Source organism: Podarcis gaigeae, assembly GCF_964106915.1.
Source record: "Podarcis gaigeae genome assembly, chromosome: 1".
In the NCBI taxonomy this organism is placed as follows: Eukaryota; Metazoa; Chordata; class Lepidosauria; order Squamata; family Lacertidae; genus Podarcis; species Podarcis gaigeae.
The window spans coordinates 44720761-44739345 of record NC_139678.1 but is presented as its reverse complement, the minus strand read 5'-3'; the positions used below and the strand labels follow the sequence as shown (position 1 = coordinate 44739345).

General features: G+C 44.8%; 1 protein-coding gene across 1 annotated transcript in view; it reads left to right on the top strand.

Moving 5' to 3' along the window:
- The window catches only part of LOC310848169 (cytosolic phospholipase A2 epsilon-like), a 42983-nt gene that overhangs the window by 15730 nt on the left and 8668 nt on the right, over nt 1–18585 (top strand). The window contains exons 4-15 of the mRNA XM_083746836.1: nt 943–1074; nt 2699–2739; nt 4634–4676; nt 6655–6709; nt 7881–8038; nt 8732–8809; nt 9819–9856; nt 11365–11524; nt 12918–13054; nt 14214–14436; nt 16185–16299; nt 17903–18040. Coding sequence (XP_083602962.1) covers nt 943–1074; nt 2699–2739; nt 4634–4676; nt 6655–6709; nt 7881–8038; nt 8732–8809; nt 9819–9856; nt 11365–11524; nt 12918–13054; nt 14214–14436; nt 16185–16299; nt 17903–18040 — 1318 coding nt within the window. The remainder of the gene's footprint in view (nt 1–942; nt 1075–2698; nt 2740–4633; nt 4677–6654; nt 6710–7880; nt 8039–8731; nt 8810–9818; nt 9857–11364; nt 11525–12917; nt 13055–14213; nt 14437–16184; nt 16300–17902; nt 18041–18585) is intronic.

The window sequence follows — 18585 nt, the reverse complement described above, 5'->3', positions numbered from 1 at the left end:
TTTGACCATTGACCATATTGGCTGTGGCTGATGGGAGTTGGAGACCAACAATATCTGAAGGGTCACTGATTTCCCATCCTCACCTCTGGGGTGAGGCATGTGTTACTGTGACAAACATCTTCAGTGTAGTGAGGATGGTTATACCAGTCAGGGCCTTGGTTGGGTCTGTCAACAGTTCCTCATACTCGGGAGCAGGGCAAATCCAAGCTGGATGAAGGTTAAGTTCACAGCTAGCACTAAGATAAATTGAAGTTGTTATTCCAGCAAGGGCCCAGGAAAGATTGGAAGGTTTATATCCTCTTAGGCAGCTTCTCTGTTTTCCTGGTCATCTTCTGGATCACAATTTATCCTCCTTTGGCTTCTCCCTCCTAGCTGAGAAAAAACCCTGTTATTGAAACCCTACGGCTGTTGGATAAGCACCCTTCCACTGACTGTGGGTGTCTTGCTGGACTATCTGATTTTGAGGGGTTAGGAGTAAAGAGGGAGAGTTTGAACCGAGGGGAAGAAGGTCCAGAAAGGGGCAGCGCAATACATTCTGATGCCTGAGGCCAAAGACCCATTTGAAGCTGAAGGACAGTGGATTAGCACTGAATCCGTCAGCACTAGTGGTGGGAGAATTTTATTCACTACAGCTGAGGGCAGCAGTCTGGCTCAGGAGTTGCAGGGCAAGCCATGTGGTGTGCATACAGCTCAGTCCGCTGACACCTTTCTATTGCTTCCTGTCCATCAGTATTTGCCACCTGAAGTACTGCCTCACTCTGACTATTGGTAGGGCCAGCCCTGAGTTCAGGTCTGGGGTGGGGGACATCAGACTGCTCAGTTGTGAGCTCTTTGGGGTCTTTGGTGCTCCTGGAGTCCCACTCTTCTTCCTTGGATGAGGTGCCCCTAGAGAGAGAGGCTAGCCTATGAGAAGTTCTAAAGTTCTTCTCTGGATTTCTCTAGAACATTCTGGAGCTTAAAGTTACTGATGAAGATAAGCATACTGCAGATGACCATCTCCTCACTGTCTTCTTTGATGTTTCCAAAATCCAACTTGGTGAAACAACCCGTCTGAGCTTTCAGCTGAATCCAAAAGTGAGTACTGCAAGTAAAAAACAGGCTGTGGAAAACAAATCCACATTTCTCTCAATTTTCAATGAAGTTCCCTTTCAGCTATTAAGCAATGGCACCATATAAAAGAATTACACTTGCTTTGAATACACAGACAACAACAAAAGAGTTTTGTGGCACCTTAAAGACTGACAAATTTTATCATAGCATAAGCATTTGTGAACTAGAGTGCGCTTCATTAGATGCATGAAGTGTGTGTGTGTGTGTGTGTGTGTATACACACACAAAAACATATGTACTTGGGTATAAAAGAAGAAGAAGAATCTAAAGGTTAAAGTTAAATGGCAATGAAATGGAAAAAAAGTATAGCCTGATAATTCAGTTAGTTTAAAATTATGCAAACCTACCCTTCACAACAACTATGGTTAGTTATTTTAGCATTACTTAGGTGTGGAAATATAGTGAGATCTTAAATGTATGCAAAATGAGCTCGGTAACCCTTCACAGCAGTGGCTGTTGATAAACAAATCATCCACCTATAGAGGATTACATATCTAATTGACCTAATTGAATACAGTGGTATCTTGGTTTACGAACTTAATCCGTTCCTGAAGTCCATTCTTAAACCAAATCTGTTCTTAAACTGAGGCACGCTTTCCCTAACGAGGCCTCTCACCGCTGGTGCCCTTCCACCATTTGGTTTCCATTTGTAGACGGAGGTAAAGTTCACAAACTGAAATAAACATTTTGATACTGAATACACCAGTGATTCCCATATCAAAAATGTAAAGTATGAACAGTATGTTTTTTTCTTTAAACATCTGAGTCCAGTCCAGACAAGGCACTGTACACTAGGACCCAAACCCAAGAGTGCTAGTCACACTCAAGTCCCATTGAATTAAATGTGGCTAATTGTTTTTGACTGAAATTAAAGGGATTTGAGTTCTATATTTTTCCCCTGTTCGGACTGCAGCCAAAGCTGCTTGGGCATCACCAGTGCTTCCATGTGGTATGGAGAGCTGGCTGTCTTGGGACATTATCGGGCAAGGCACATCAGCACAGCCTTTTGTTAGTAGGCTCTCATCCACCCCCTGGTCAATGGCCCCACAGCGGACCTGAGAGGTATAGCCTAGGGACAGCTGAATAATCTTTACCAAAATGCTCATTTTTAGGGGAAACTGCTTGCAAAGATGTGTATATTAGTCAAAACTGCACTTAAAAAATGTGTTTATTAGCAGAAATCCACACTAAGATGCTGACAAATTTCCAAGAGGATTAAAAAATAATAATCACAAGTTTCTGCAGAAATGTGGAGAACTGGATTTATGACTGGAAAGATGAGAAACTGAGAAAACCAAAATGGTCAGGTCCTTCCATCCCTAGCTGCCTCTGAGGTGACTTGGCTTCTCAGTCCTGTCCCCTGACTTCCACTCATTGAGGGTGGACTTCTAAGTTGCAGAAGCAAGTTGTAACCCTGGTTGGACAGGATTCTAGCTCCTATGGAATATTATGCTCCTAGTCTTCCATAGCATGAATGTCCACAACTCAGGGCATGGACTCCCTTCACTAAACTAATGTGTGAAGTGGGCTTATTATTCAAGGGAATGTGTGAACATGCCGTCACTGTTTTTGCTTTGTAAACTTTCAGGGTAAGGAGGAACTAGAAGTTGAATTCACAATGGAGAGCAGGTAAGAACAATTGTTGCACATACCATTAACAAAATGCCATGCAAAAAATAAAATAAAATGCAGCATTGATAAATAGCTTGCCTTGTATCTCTCTTGGTACAAAACCTTTAATATATATCTAACTAGGTATTGCTGATGGTGTGTATTCATATTCTGTTATTGGTGCAATAATGATCACTGAAGGATCGATGTGGCATAGCAGGGGCTAACATATTGATGGGGATATAGTAGCATTTGCTAAAGGGCTTCAGCACTATTTATAGGGAGGCTATTGAAGGCCAGGAATATTTCATCAAGGAGATTGCATGATAGAACTACTGCTTTACTGTTTCATCTCAGTCGACAGATGGAGAAACCTTGTGACTGGATGCTCCATATAAAACTCCTTGATTACAGAAAACTAGAGATCAGGGAGAAGAGATCCTGCACAGCATGTGCCATGATATTCCTGATCCAGAGCCTTGCATGCTCTACAGCAGTGTTTCCCAACTTTGGGTCTCCAGCAGTTTGGGACTACACCTCCCATCATCCCTAGCTAGCAAGACCAATGGTCAGAGATGATGGGAATTGTAGTCTGAAAGCAGCTGGAGATCCAAGGTTGGGAAACACCGCTCTGAAGCATTTTATAGGGCTCCTGTACAGCCAGTCTTCTCTGTTCACTTCCATGGAGAGACAACTCTGTGCATCATTCTTCTGCATACAGCTTCTGCTTTTTATCTAAATGAATGGAAAAGCTGCTCTTGTGGGTGGGGAAGCTCTGTGTGGGCACCGGAGCTGTCGTATGTGTAAGTATGGTGTGGAGAGATGCCAGTAAGAGACAGGTGGCCTAGGGGTTGCCTGAGAGCGCACAGCTCCAATTTGTAGCATATGCCAGCCATGTGTTCAAGTCTCGTCCACTATATGGTTGTTCCCAGGAAGGGAGATTCGTCCCATAATCTGCTTGTCCTGATTCAGGTAGGTAGCCGTCTTGGTCTGACGCAGTAAATATATATATATAAATAAAAACAAATTGTCCAGTAGCACCTTAGAGACCAAGTAAGTTTGTTTTGGGCATGAGCTTTCGTGTGCATGCACACTTCTTCAGATACACTGAAACAGAAGTCACCAGACCCTTATATATAGTGGGAGGGTGGGGTGGGGTTTTTCTCAGGAGGGTAGCAGGAGATGGGTGATTGACTCAATGGGTATGGTAAACCTGTTGATGACTGTTAACGACTACAATTAGGTTTACAGGAAAAAAGCAAGGGAGAGTATGCAGATGATTAGCATGTTTAGCATATGTGATATGCTTGTTCTGAGTTTTTGTTACTCCAGAACTTGATTCAATTGGTTTAGCCAGAAGTTCCACATTGCTTGGAAGTCTGCTTGTTTAATTGCTTTTCCAGCTTTCCTTTAGGCCCCTCACACTGATGTGTCCTTTGGAATGAGCATTTCAGAGAGGCTCCCCAATTCCTGGCATCTCCCCCTCTCCTGTTGTTCACTGTCTTGGGCGTCCTCCTGAGCTCATACCCCTCCCCGCACTGGAAAGGACACCATTCTTGGGGAAGGGCTGCAGAAAGTCTCAAGTTCAATCTCCAGCATCTCCAAGTAGGACTGGGAATACCCCCTGTCTGAAACCTGGGGAGCTGCTGCCAGCCAGTACAGACAATACTCAGTATCAGGCAGCTTCTGATGTACCTGAAGAACTCCCAGGCTGAGTCAGGATGCTGCCTGTGCTGGGGATGGCATGTCCCTTCTTGGCCTGGTTTTGTGAACATTTGGCTGTGCCAAGTTGTGGAGCCACTAGGAAGCCGCAAAAGACACAGCTGCTGACAAATGAGAAAACAAAATACAAATAAAATGCCATCCTTACAGCTACTGGAAAAGTATCATTTTCTTTTCTTTTACCTTTCAGCCCAGATGTCCCAGAGAAGATATTTACTAATGGAGTTTTGGTGGTAGGTTTGTGAATTCTGTTTCTTTATCTGACTAGCTAGTAGAGCTTAAGGTCTATAAAGTGCAGGTACTCAAATTCTGCATACCTAAACACAACTTTCCTGTGCATGACAAGCTGGAACTGGAATTTGTGCTACTTAGCTCTCCCACTCAATTCCCCCAAGGTGAGGAAGCTCAGAGTGGAACAGAGAAGCTTGGTTACAGTTGCCACACTCCACCTCGCATTCCACCATCAGATGAGTGCCACCAAGTGGCAAAAATCAAAGCATGCTATACCTGCCACCTTCATATTGAAGCTTCCTAAAAGACTGAGATACGCACAGAGAAGCTAAAATCAATTATCATGTCCCAAACTCCCCCCCCTGCACTGTCTAGTGAATTTAACAGACTCCAACATGTGCTGGCAGAATATTCATAACTATAAAACCGTGTTACATTGTTGGTGCAGGGGTAAGGAACTGCTGAGCTGCGGGGTGTTGTTGGACTACAACTCCCATTATCCCTGGCAATTAGCCATACTGGCTGGGGCTTATGGGAGCTAGATATGAACAGCTTCCCCCATTCCTGCCCTAATTTATATTGCCAGTAGACTGACAGAAGAGAAATCCTTGCAAAGGAACCTACATTTTGGGCTACTTTACTAGTCAAGCAAAGTATTGTGCTCGGCAACCCCTCATTTCTCCCAACAGGTTTCCTACTATCACCTCCCTAATGATGAGCTTAGACACTGCTGCTTGAAGGTGTTCAAGGTGCCTTCAAGTAGCAGTCTCTAAGATACCCACCCTGCCCCCAGTCTTTCCCTAGAAAAGAGTGGGTGGGTGAGAGTCTTCTTGCCCAAGGGCTACTGAGCATAGGAGTGTAAGATGCCTTTCCCCAGAGGCATTCAAGCAAACCCCACCATTCTGGCCTTTCCTGCTCGCACAGGTTTGGTCTTGTGTGGCTGAGGCACTCCAGTTGCCTTGGAAACAACCCCCAGCCTTTCTCCTAACTTAGAAAGTGGGATCACTGGATAGCTGTAGGGTTCAAAGTTGGCATAAGCATGGCCCATTGCTCACCAGAAGGTGGCGACAAGTTTGTCACTAAAGCAATCCAGAGGTTTTTGTTTGTCCCTTCATTGGCAAAATGCTCATCACTATGATGGGCAGATACTGTATCTGCTTTCTTTCTATTCTAGATTCCAAAACCATTTCTGTGGTAGTGGAGACAGAGTCCGTATACTGCAAGGCAGTCTAGAAGGCGGTCTAGAATTCCTTTCTTTGGGGGTTGGGCCATCTAGTATCGGAGGCAGGGGGCAGGATTTGTTTCCACGGTAATAAAGTCCCCAAGTGTTGTGGTAATATTTTTCCATAGGTGGGAACGTCCACCAATAAATTCTGACTTACCCTGAATTTTGTTCCTTTCCTAACAGTCTTTTCAGTTGCATCCTATTTACTTGGCTCATTGTGGATGAGCAAATAATTCATTAAATTTATAAGAGAGATTACATTTTATGTAATGCTACATTGCATATACAGTGGTACCTCTGGTTGCGAATGTGATCTGTTCCAGACGCCAGTTCGCAATATGAAAAGAGCGCAACCTGCAGCGGTGCATCTGCGCACGCGTGGGTTGCGACTCGCCTCTTCTGCACATTCGCGTGGCGTCATTTTGCGCGTCTGCGCAAGCGGCGAAACCCAGAAGTAACCCTTTCTGGTACTTCCAGGTTGCCGCGGGACGTAATCTGAAAGATCATAACATGAAGCAAACGTAACATAAGGTATGACTGTAGTACTCAGAGAAGCCAGATTTAAATCATCTGAACACATAACCTTTGACCTGGAAGGTTTTAGTGTGGAGACTGGCTGTGGCTAAAATTAAGCCCAAGTTTATTACATTTGCATCAGTTAGATTTCATAATAGCACCTTACATAGGAAAACCAGGCTGCAGCATAAAAATTTGTTCTACATTCACTCTTTGATTCTAATTTTTATCCTTTACAGGCGCGTGAAGTTGCCTGTTTGGAAGTTCAAATAGATGGGGGAAGAAGGAAAACAGGTAGGCAATTTTTAATTGGGGTTGGGGGAGTGCCTTAGTTCAGTGGGAGAGCAGTGGTACCCCCAGTTCAGTCCCTGGCATCCCAGGTTATTGTTGGGATAATCTCCTGTCTGAAGCCCCAGAGAACTGCTGCCAGCCGGTATGAACAATAAAGAGCTAGATGGACCAATGGTGTGACTTTGTATATGACAGCTTTCCATGTGTATATGTAATATAACAAAATAAGAACTAGCTGGTGTTTTGACAGCCTCTTTGCAAGCTAGCTGGTGTTTCCTCCATGCCTAGTCTTTACTGAATTGCTGTGAAGTCATAGAACATTCATGGCCATTTTAACTGTAGTCCTATTCAGGCATTATGCCTGAACACAAATTCTCCACACGAGTAAGAGGCAAACCCCATGCTTCCCTGTATCGAGTAGAGAAAGTATGCAAGGGGATTTCACTTAACATGAGTAGAACCCTCAATATCAGTGTTTCCCAAACTTGGGTCTCCAGCTTTTTTTTTGGACTACAGTTCCCATCATCCCTCACCACTGGTCCTGCTATCTATGGATGGTGGAAGTTATAGTCCAGAAAAAGTTGGAGACCCAAGATTGGAAAACATGGCTCTACATGATAGGGAAGAAGAATTTGGATCTGATATCCCGCTTTATCACTACCCGAAGGAGTTTCAAAGCGGCTAACATTCTCCTTTCCCTTCCTCCCCCACAACGAACACTCTGTGAGGTGAGTGGGGCTGAGAGACTTCAGAGAAGTGTGACTGGCGCAAGGTCACCCAGCAGCTGCATGTGGAGGAGCGGAGACGCGAACCCGGTTTCCCAGATTATGAGACTACCGCTCTTAACCACTACACCACACTGGCTCTCTGCTGGCCCTGGCAGGAAATAGCTTTCAATTTCTTTCCCCTGATTCCTTCAAAATCTGCTGCAGTGGGTTGGAGGAAATCTGAGTTCTGTCTCCTTTCCCCCTTTTGTGAGGGTTCTCCTCTATTGCAGCGCCATGACTTCTGCAAACAGGAGGTGACCTTCCATTTGCAAAAAGGGTACAGTGGGTCCCAGGCTGCTTCCAGCATCTATAGACTATTTATGAAAGCCATTTTAAATCAGTTTTTTTTGGAGGGATTATTAATATATAGATCTCTGTATTGCTTCCTCACCACCACCTTTCTGCAGAAAGAAAATTCACTCTTTCAGTGGGGGGATCCCATGAAGAAGCTCAAAACCTCACGTTGCGCACCTGGCTTTGCCGTGCTGCTCCTGCTAAATTTCACTACATCAAATATAACCAATCAGAATTGGATATTGAACTGCCGAGGAGACAGCTTCTTACGGTATGTTGGGTTTTTTTGTCTCCGTAATAAGGCTGAGCCACAGACATTCGTCAGGTAGGAGCCAGGAGACACCAGGGGTGAGAGCTGAGGCAGTGAAGCCAGAGGACACACCAAGAGGCAAAATAAGTCAGGGCTGGGCAAGACTATCCTTGCCAGCCTGTATAGGAAACCTTTACAGAGAAGCTTTTCCTGGTGAAGAGAGCCAGTGGCCAGTCTTGGGCGGGCCAGGACATTTCAGCACAGTAATTGGGAACTCTTCAGGTCAGTCGCGGAGGAAGGGGTTTCAGTACCCGGGGTGGTGGGGGTGTGGTACATCGCCTGTGGGGGCATGGCATGTCACACATGGGGGGGATGGCACGTCGCCCGTGCGAGCATCCCAAGGGGGTGGCATATGCCCAAGTGAGCATCCCAAGGGGGAGGCGCTTGCCAGTCATGCCAATGGGGCGGCGCCCGCCTGAGAGAGTGTCCCAGGAGGAGGTGCCCGCCCATGGCGATGTCCCCCCCAGGCTGGCACCCGGGGCACACCGCCCCCCCTGCCCCCTTCCACTGCTTCAAGTGGCCAGGGAGACACTTTACCCTCATGGTTTACCACCGAGCAGCTGGTTCCTAGTTTTAGCCTCAGGAGCCCCTGAAAGAAAATATCAACTGCTTTAGATGATTTTCTCCTAGTGATAAATTTCATTTTATATGCAGGCCTCCTCAGACACGAATGAGTCAGCAACTGTTCCCTTGAACACTCTTCCTATCAAAGAACAAGTGACAATACCACCGGTGAGACTTCCTATTGACTCCTAGGGATAACCCCCCCCCCCCGCATTAACACTTTTTTCAAATAATGGGTCAACATTGAGTGCATTCACACCAAGAAAAACCACCCCATGTTAACTCTTGTCATTCATTTGAGGTAAAGCTTTCCTATGAACGTGGCCCACATTGTCTGATTTATATTTAGCTTGAGTCTGAATTATGTTAATGCTTTTGGCACATTTCAGCACCAAATGCAGGGCACATGGATAAGACAGTTTCACAATTTCCTGTACTTTCATTATCACTCAAGCCAGGACAGTTCATAATTATCTATTTAATTTGCTTGATTTGAAAACAGACTTTTTTTCTCTCTCTTTCCCTCCCCCCTTTCTCTTTACAAATGAAGATCTGTAGTTATAAAACTGCTCTTATGCCAAGTTCATGCTCATCACCCAGTATATATTTTATCTGTTGCCATCGCTTCATAATAAGGAGTAGATTGGTTCTTTCATTAGTTGGGCCATTGTTTGGGCCATTGTATTGTTTTATTTTGAGATTCTGATCTACTTAAAAATACAGTTTTGGGAATGCAGGTCCAATTCTGCATGGTTAACAGGAAGATGGCAATTGCCACCTACAGTACATGTATTTTGGGTTACTTTTGGGGAGAAGTAGAACCACAGAGAATTTTAAATACTTTCTGGAAGAAACAGAAATGAATACTCAAATGTCCCTTGGTACTTAAAAATATATTTTCAAGCTGAACTGAACTGAATGTATCTCCACCCAGCATTTGCAGAACCTTCTGTCCACTAATGAAAGGAGATCATTTTTGCATCTTTCGGGGTTTTTGCCACCCAGCAGTTACTTGTATTTCTATTTAAGCAAAAGATGGGAATAATCCCTTAGCATCTCATTAAAGTGTACGTTTTCAAAAACAAATGTTGACCCAAACTTTGGCCTGCCCCACCAAGCATCTCTTTTCAAATGTAAACATTCAGTTTATCCCTCATGTATGTATTTTTTTTTCCAGAACAAAACATTTGATTTGAGTGTGAAGTCAAAAGATTGGTAAGAAAACCTCTTCTAAATCTGAGCCTCCCCAGTCACATGTATTTCCCCTCACTCCTGATCTACTTTGCTTTTATGTGGAATCTCACAAACCTACGAGGTTTTGAATGTCTGGCTTGAGGTGAATTAACACAGAAAACCATAATGTGTGAATGTAAGAAATACATGCACCATCAAAGCAATTTGGTACCAAGTTTTTTAAAACCGTTTGTTGTCCAGGTGATCTGCCTTGAGAAACAGTTCTTAAGATGCTTAGCAATTACGTGGACCAAGTGAGACACAATCCAACTGTTATGCACTATGATTTCTATACATTTAAGCACACTTATTTACCTTCTGGATTCTGTCCATTGCATTTAAGTGTGTTCAGATTTTAACAAAACCACATTATGGGCATTGCTCAGAAAACATTGCTCCCCGGAATTTCTCTCCTCAGTCTTCCCTCCCCTTAATTTTTTTCCATATAAACCTTGAGCTTGAGCCTCCACTTCCCTTTTTATTTACCGTACATCCTGCTTATACAGCCAGCAACACGCACCTGGTCCAGGAGGTGGCACTGCTGTCAGATTCTTCTTCCTTTGTCTCAGTGTTGCTGTTGTAAAACTAACCCATCGGGGAAGAGGGTGGAGACGTAACTTGGGTAGAGCAACAGCATAAATTTAAGGCTCATCCAGCACACACTCAAAGCACATGATTTCTCCCAAAGAATCTTGGGAACTGTAGTTTAAGGGAACTGTGGGGGTTGTAGTTTTGTGAGGGGGAAACTATGGTTCCCAGGATTCTTTACAGGGAGTCATGTGCCTTAAATGTACATTTGATGTGTTGTAAAGGTATGGTATGGGGACGCGGGTGGCGCTGTGGATTAAACCACAGAGCCTAGGACTTCCCGAGCAGAAGGTCTGTGGTATGAATCCCTGTGATGGGGTGAGCTCCGGTTGCTTGGTCCCTGCTCCTGCCAACCTAGCAGTTCGAAAGCACTTCAAAGTTCATGTAAATAAATAGGTACCACTCTGGTGGGAAGGTAAACGGCGTTTCCGTGCGCTGCTCTGGTTCGCCAGAAGCGGCTTAGTCATGCTGGCCACATGACCCGGAAGCTGTACGCCGGCTCCCTCAACCAGTAAAGCAAGATGAGCGCCGCAACCCCAGAGTCGGTCACGACTGGACCTAAAGGTTAGGGGTCTCTTTACCTGTACCTTTTAAAGGTATGGCGTTAGTTAGCTCTGCCTGCCACTGGCTGTGGTTCCTCTTCCTGTTTTCTTTCTATTTTGTCATCTCCGTTGGACAGCAGCCACCCCTGACAGCAACCTATTCAATTTGTTTAAAAATCAGCTTGTGGTTCAGTGTGGGATAGGGGCAAGACTGCTACTGCTCATTCTACCCGGATGGTTAGGAAAAAAAAACATTGTGCACACAAATGTGCACACTTGAGCAAATGTTTCTTTGATAGATTGCAGCCAGCAGATGTAGCAGCCTTTAAAACTGTCTGCATAAATTTCTCTTGGCCTTAGGACTCAGGGCCTACTTTGTAAAAGGCCGAAAAGTCTTGATGTGCGTCTAGGATATGATCTGTGCTCAGATGAAAAGAATTTCCTACAGAAACGGAAGAAAGTGGTTGCTGCTACTCTGAAAAGTCTTCTTCATTTAGACCAAGACCTGAAAGACCATGAAGTAAGTACCGTATTTTTCGCTCCATAGGGTGCACCGGACCATAGGGCGCACCTAGTTTTTAGGGGGAGGGGAATAAAGAAAAAATATATATTCCCCACCCCCCAGCTCCAGGATCGGCAGCAAGATTGCGCGCAACCTCGCCGCCACTCCCGGAGCTTGCGGGGCTAGGGACAGGGGAAGCCCGAGCTTCCCCCAACCCCAGCCCCCAGAACAGGCAGCTATCTGCAAGCCTTCTGAGCGCAGCGGGAGTTCCTGCTGCGTTCGGAAGGCTTGCGGATAGCTGCCTGAAGCCCGGCGGGCGCAGTGGGAGTTGGCGCTGCGCTCCCCGGGCTTCAGGCTGCAGCCTGCTATCCGCAAGCCTTCGGAGCCCAGCGGGAACTCCTGCCGCACTCCGAAGGCTTGCGGATAGCTGCCTGCAGCCTGGAGAGCGAGAGGGTTCAGTGCGCACTGACCCCTCTCGCTCTCCAGGCTTCAGCGAAAGCCTGCACTCGCTCCATAGGACGCACACACATTTCCCCTTCATTTTTGGAGGGGGAAAAGTGCGTCCTATAGAGCGAAAAATACGGTAGATCACAAAAGTGCCATTTTCTCTCTACAGATCTTGGTATCTAGTGCTGCACTTAAGCATTTTTAGACTCTGATTTTATGATGGGAAATTGGCTCTGTGGTGTTAGTCCTGTGTATTTCTTCACTACTACAAAATGTTGTGACCCAGCCTTGCTGCATGTTAGAACCTTCTGTTTATCCTGCTAATGAGGCCCTGGACTTATTTATTAAATGGAGTTTTAACATGCCTTTCAGAATAAATGATGCTGCCAAGGCAGTTTATGTGTCAGCAAAGCAATAGTAAAGGTAAAGGTACCCCTGCCCGTACGGGCCAGTCTTGACAGACTCTAGGGTTGTGTGCTCATCTCACTCTAGAGGCCGGGAGCCGGCGCCGTCCGCAGACACTTCCAGGTCACATGGCCAGTGTGACATCACTTCTCTGGCGAGCCTGCACCAGCGCAGCACACGGAACGCCGTTTACCTTCCCGCTATAAAGCGGTACCTATTTATCTACTTGCACTTTAAGGGTGCTTTCGAACTGCTAGGTGGGCAGGAGCTGGGACCGAAAGACGGGAGCTCACCCCGCCACGGAGATTCGAACTGCCGACCATACGATCGGCAAGTCCTAGGCACTTTACCCACAGCGCCACCCGCGTCCCCCAATACAGCAAAGCAATACAGTAACATTATACAGAAGTTTTTTTAAAAAGTTAGCTCTGCAATCCTATATTTCTTGGGAAGTGGCCATAGGAAACTGGCCTGAGATCTGCAGATGAAGAGCAGTACACAAATTTAATAAATAAAATAATAACCAATAAAAAACTGCTTATTTTCTTGCACTTAACAGGTGCCTGTGATTGCTGTGACAACTACAGGAGGTGGAATGAGAGCATTAACCGCTATGTATGGCACCCTTTGGGGTCTCCAGAGACTGAAGCTTTTGGACTGTGTTTCATATATAGCAGGCTCATCAGGGACAACATGGTAAGGGATAAGAACACTGAGAGCCAGTGTGGTGTAGTGGTTAAGAGCAGTGGACTCATTATCTGGTGAACCAAGTTCGATTCCCTGCTCCTCCACATGCAGCTGCTGGGTGACCTTGGGCCAGTCACACTTCTTTGAAGTCTCTCAGCCCCACTCACCTCACAGAGTGTTTGTTGTGGGGGAGGAAGGGAAAGGAGAATGTTAGCCGCTTTGAGACTCCTTAAAGGGAGTGAAAGGTGGGATATCAAATCCAAACTCTTCTTCTTCTTCTTCTTTTGTAAATTGTGATTTGTGTGAGCTACTTGTGCTGAAACCCTTCTTCCAATATTATTTGACTACCAGTGAAATCAGAGGCAATTATTAGTTGATTTCGTAGCATACTGTCACAATTAAGTAGGTGTACATAGTTTCTCCTTTGGCTTTCCACACCAGCAAAGAAGTGCTTAAATTTTGTGAAACTCCAGAACGCCCTTGGTATTGTGAGTCTATGCAGAATAATTTTTCCTCAGTTGCTCCGTGAGTCAGTTGTTTGGTCAGGTCACAAGGCAGGACTAATAATTTATTACCTGGGAGTGGAGAAATGAGAACAGTGCCTCTCAGTATATGCAAATTCCCCCCCCCCCTCAATAGCTGAGCGAGTTTATTGGTTTCAAAGAACACAGTGAGCTGAGCCAAATTCCCTAACAGTCTAATACAACACTACATATGCCTGCTCAGGATTCGGCCCCATTGAGTTCAAGGGGACTTATTCTCAGGTGAAGAAGTGTGGTGAAGAGCGGGAAGAGTGGTGATTTGTTGATAGTTGATGGTCTGCTGATCTGTGTTTTCTTTTAAAAGGACATTTAAGCTAAACTAAAATTAAATAGCATATTTTAGATGATAGGGTGACTGAATTGTTTTTCCAAAGTTTGTCTCAGTTCAAGCATTCAAAGACAATATGTTTAACTTTCAAAGATAACACCTGCCTACAAAAGTGAGAAAGAGTGGCGGTGGCGGGAGTGAGAGCCCATTTCTTTCGAAATTCCACCCACCCTTTACTAGTGAATGGTTGGAAAAAAATGTATTGCAAAAGGTTCTGCGCAACACTACTTGTTTACTTAACCTGTATTATACAGTCTGGAATAAAAACAAATCATATCTCCTTTCCTTTCTTTTCCAGGACGATGTCAGATTTGTATGAAGATGCTGATTGGTCAAAGAAAGATCTTGGGGAGATCATCAAGAAAGCTCGAATTCAAGCAGCCAAATCTAAAATGAGTGCCTTTTCCCTGGAAAGCCTAAAAGCTTACCATAAGGAGCTATGCCAGAGGACCATAGCAGGATATAAGACATCCTTCATAGACCTTTGGGGACTCATGATCGAAGCCATGCTGAATGATGGGGTATTCTATATGTTTTTGTTTTCAGAAATATTATCTGTTTCTTCCTTCAGAATTATTTGTATCATCTGAAGATCTCAGGGCAGAGGAGAATAGAATCAATACTTTGCCAAATTGATGCATAATGTCATCAAAATACACCGTTGCTAAATCTCACTTACCATTCTCAAAAGCAGGGGCAAAATGAGGCTTTATTTCACCTGGGTCAAAGACCCAGTTTGGCACCCCCTATGCACATTTGCATGCACACATACATAGACTGGGACCCTCAATGGCGCCCCTCTGGAGGCTTCACCCAGGGCAAAACACCTGGCTAGTCCCGCCCCCCCCGGTAGCTACAGCACTGCCAAACGCTTGGGTGAAAAACTACTCCCTGCCTCTGTTGCTTTACAGGTTTTCTGGTGATGACCACTGAATGCCAGGGTTGAATGCCAGGGTTGGCTCTCAGGTGCTGGACAGTCAGGATATTTCTGATGGTTCACTTTATTATTAATCATTTTAGCTCCGTGCAATTTGCAGTTGGTCCGACAGCCAAAGTCTATTCCCACATTGACTTCAGCAACAAAATTCTTCCCTTTGGATGAGCCAGCTGCTCTTCTTTTCTTACTTTGCCCTCATGCTAATAAAATAAAATAAAATAAAGGCTATACCATATTCCCCTGATATACTGTAGATGGAATAAGATTGGGTATGGAGGATGTTGCCTTTGGAAAGTGCAGTCTAAGCAACCATATGTGTCTAGTAAAGAGGTGAAATCGCTGCAAACTTTGGTACCCTCAGTATCAGCCTTCCCCAATCTGTTGCCATCCAGTTACAGATAGGTAGCCGTGTTGGTCTGCCATAGTCAAAACAAAAAAAAGTCCTTCCAGTAGCACCTTAAAGACCAACTAAGTTAGTTCTTGGTATGAGCTTTCGTGTGCATGCACACTTCTTCAGATACACAGGCACTGTGGACGGCAACTTCCATCAACACAAGTCAGCATGTCTGCAAGTCAGGGATGATGGGGGTAGTAGCTCAGAGCAAATGAAGGGCAGCAAGTTGGGACAGGCTGTTCTATACTGTCCTTTCATGGCTATTTTTCATGCTGTGCTTTGAATTTATGCTGGATCCTTTAAAAATATGCAATACCTAGGAGGGATTTTTGTTGCGATTGCAACCTGTAGGGACAAGGCAAGCCCTTGCATGATTCACAGGGAGGCAGCTGCCTCAGGCAGCAAATTCTGAGGGGTGGAAAGTAGATAGGAATGTTGCTGTGTGGTCTGCCCTGCAGCCCCTAAGCTAGCTAGCTTGCTGTCCTAGGGTGAGGTGGAGGACTCTGGCCCATCACTAGTGATTCAATTAACTGTCTAGTCAGATTTTGTGCACAAAATAGGAAATGCACCATCTTGTCCTTTGCCTCAGGCAGCAAAATGGCTTGGGCCGTTCCTGTGTAGGGAGGAAACATAGCCTTTCCTTCTTTAACCTGTATCATGATTGAAATCCCCCCTTAAAGGCAGAAAACTGTTAGCTATTTCATATTATTGTATTTTTACTGCCAGAGAGGGGGAAAGGTGCTTGTGAAATGTTTTACCTCAGGTTTCAAAACAACCCAGACAGCTTTGGGTACTGTGCACCTCGATTTGAGGGCTGGATGATACCATTTGCTGTTCATCTGAGGCAGCAAAATATTTGGGGGTCAGCCTTGCAAGTTCCTATTTCCCCCAGATAATCAAATATATAATGTGTATTTATTTTCCCTACACAAACCCAGAACAACCACCATAAACTCTCAGATCAACGACGAGCATTGAGCAAAGGTCAGAACCCTCTTCCAATCTACCTGGCTTTGAACGTTAAGGACAATGTTACCACAAGAGATTTTAGAGGTAATGTTTTCCCAACATTTTTCATATTTTAAGTTTGTATGGCAAATTACATGGTCAGGTATGCACATATCAGAACCAACAAAAAGGGAAAATTCATCTCCTGGACTCAAGCTGAGCTCAAGCACATGGGCAGCAGCATTATTCTGATCCTTTCCTCCACACCAGGTATAGGGAACCTTTGGCCTTCCAGATATGGTGGTACCAGGGCTTTTTTCAGCCGGAACTCGCCAGAACTAAGTTCCGGCACCTCTCACCATTGCCATTATAAGAGAACAAGGGAGGTGTTCATAGTGAGTTCTGGCACCTCTTTTTCTAGAAAAATAGCTCATCATACCTGGCCATTGGCCTAGTTTTCTAGAATTGATGGAAACTGTCGCTCAGTCACAACTGGAGGACCCAAAGTTCCCACTACATGATACAACTGTGCCAGCACCCTTCCAGATTGTGATGAAGAGAACGGGTGACACCATCTTAACTTTACCCTACAAGTCATTTATTAGATCTAGAATGGCAACCTGTTGAAACAGGATACTGGATTAGGTGGTCCTTTGACCCAATCCAACAGGGGATCTTCAGATTTTCTTAACCAACTGTGTAGATTTAAAGGGACTTTCCATTGTCACCGTTTCTGGACAGCCGTGTTAGTCCATCTGTCCTGAGGCACCCTTGAACGCTGAGACACTTATTATGACATAAGCTTTCATGGACCATTGTCCACTTTATCAGATGTATAAAGCATTATTCTGAGTGGCAAGTATATGTGGCGTGTATATTTTAGTGGGGTGTAAAAATGCAGAGAAGTGTTGACTGTGGTAATTACTTTATTGACAGTGACCATTCACAGTAAAACGGTAGCTGATAATACAAACATCCTGGGATTGGTAAACCAGTCAACACACACATTGTGATAAAATCCGTTCTGCTATAGCACTGAACCCTTGGTGTACCATAATTCAACGGCTGTCCTCTATTTGCACTGTAGGACAGGCAGTGATCCCATATATACACTCCTTGGTGTATCTACAGTAGAATGTAGCAGTGACATCCTCTTCCTTTTCATGCTGCCACTGCTGCTTGCTGGGATTGGGGACTAGGCAGGGGGAGGCAGCAGTGAGGGCAGGGGAGCTATGGGCCACCCCAACCTGGAGTTCCCCTGATTTCACAGCCTCCTCGTCCTGGAATGTGCAGAGCCACAATCAGGAGGGCACCCTTACTGCTCTGTCCCTTTCACATGCTGCTACTGATGAATGCATAAGGTTGGGGAAACAGAAGGCAGTCACATTGTTTTATACTTTTTAAATACTGCGTATGGCCCACAAGAAAGACATTGGCTTGGAATGTGTCGGGCTGAATAAAACACTTCCTTGTGTCTCTAAACACTTCCTTGTGTATCTTTTGTATTTCCTGTAGGTGTTAAAAAGCAGAAATGAGTTGCGGAAGTTGTTATTTAAATACCTAATCCTTTTTGAGGAACACAAATTGCTGGGTTAATTATGAGCTTGAAAATAGGCATAATCCCCTCGTGTGATTACTTTCAACTGAGAAAGCTTCCCATTCTCTTTTCATAGTATAGCAAATGTGTTGAATGTTGGCTTCCTTGCAGAGTGGGTAGAGTTCACACCATATGAGGCGGGCTTCCTGAAATATGGGGCGTTTGTTCGTGCTGAAGATTTTGGAAGCGAGTTTTTCATGGGGCACCTGATGAAGAAGCTCCCAGAATCAAGGATCTGCTTTATGCAAGGTGACTTTTTGTATCTGGGGTGGGTGGGAGGGAGGGAGGACATACCTTGACAATTAGGCAGGCGATGATGCATTTGGTAATGTGGGTACAGCCTGCAATACTTGGGAAAAAATGTGGAACGCAGATGCATATCAGGTTTCTGTTACATTTCCACACTCACTGTGTCTTTTGTTTTCATTGCATTATGACTCCCAGGGGTGGAAGCAAACTTTAAATTCTATATATTATGGTTAAATGACAAAAAAGGCAAATTCCATGCTAGGGATTATATGGAAGGGGGACAGAATCATATGCCAGTATGCCAGTGATATGATATGATATGCCAGTGATTATGATATGCCAGTATCATAATGACCTTTTACAAATTTATAGTCTAGCCACACTTCAAAATACAGTTCCAGTCACCCCATAGCATAAAAGGAGCAATGGTGGATCATATCACACGCTCATCTAATCCAGCATCCTGTTTCTAAGAGTGACCAACAAAAAGCCTGCTACCAGCAAATTTCATTTAGTGGCATATTGCCTCTGAAGATGGAGGTTCT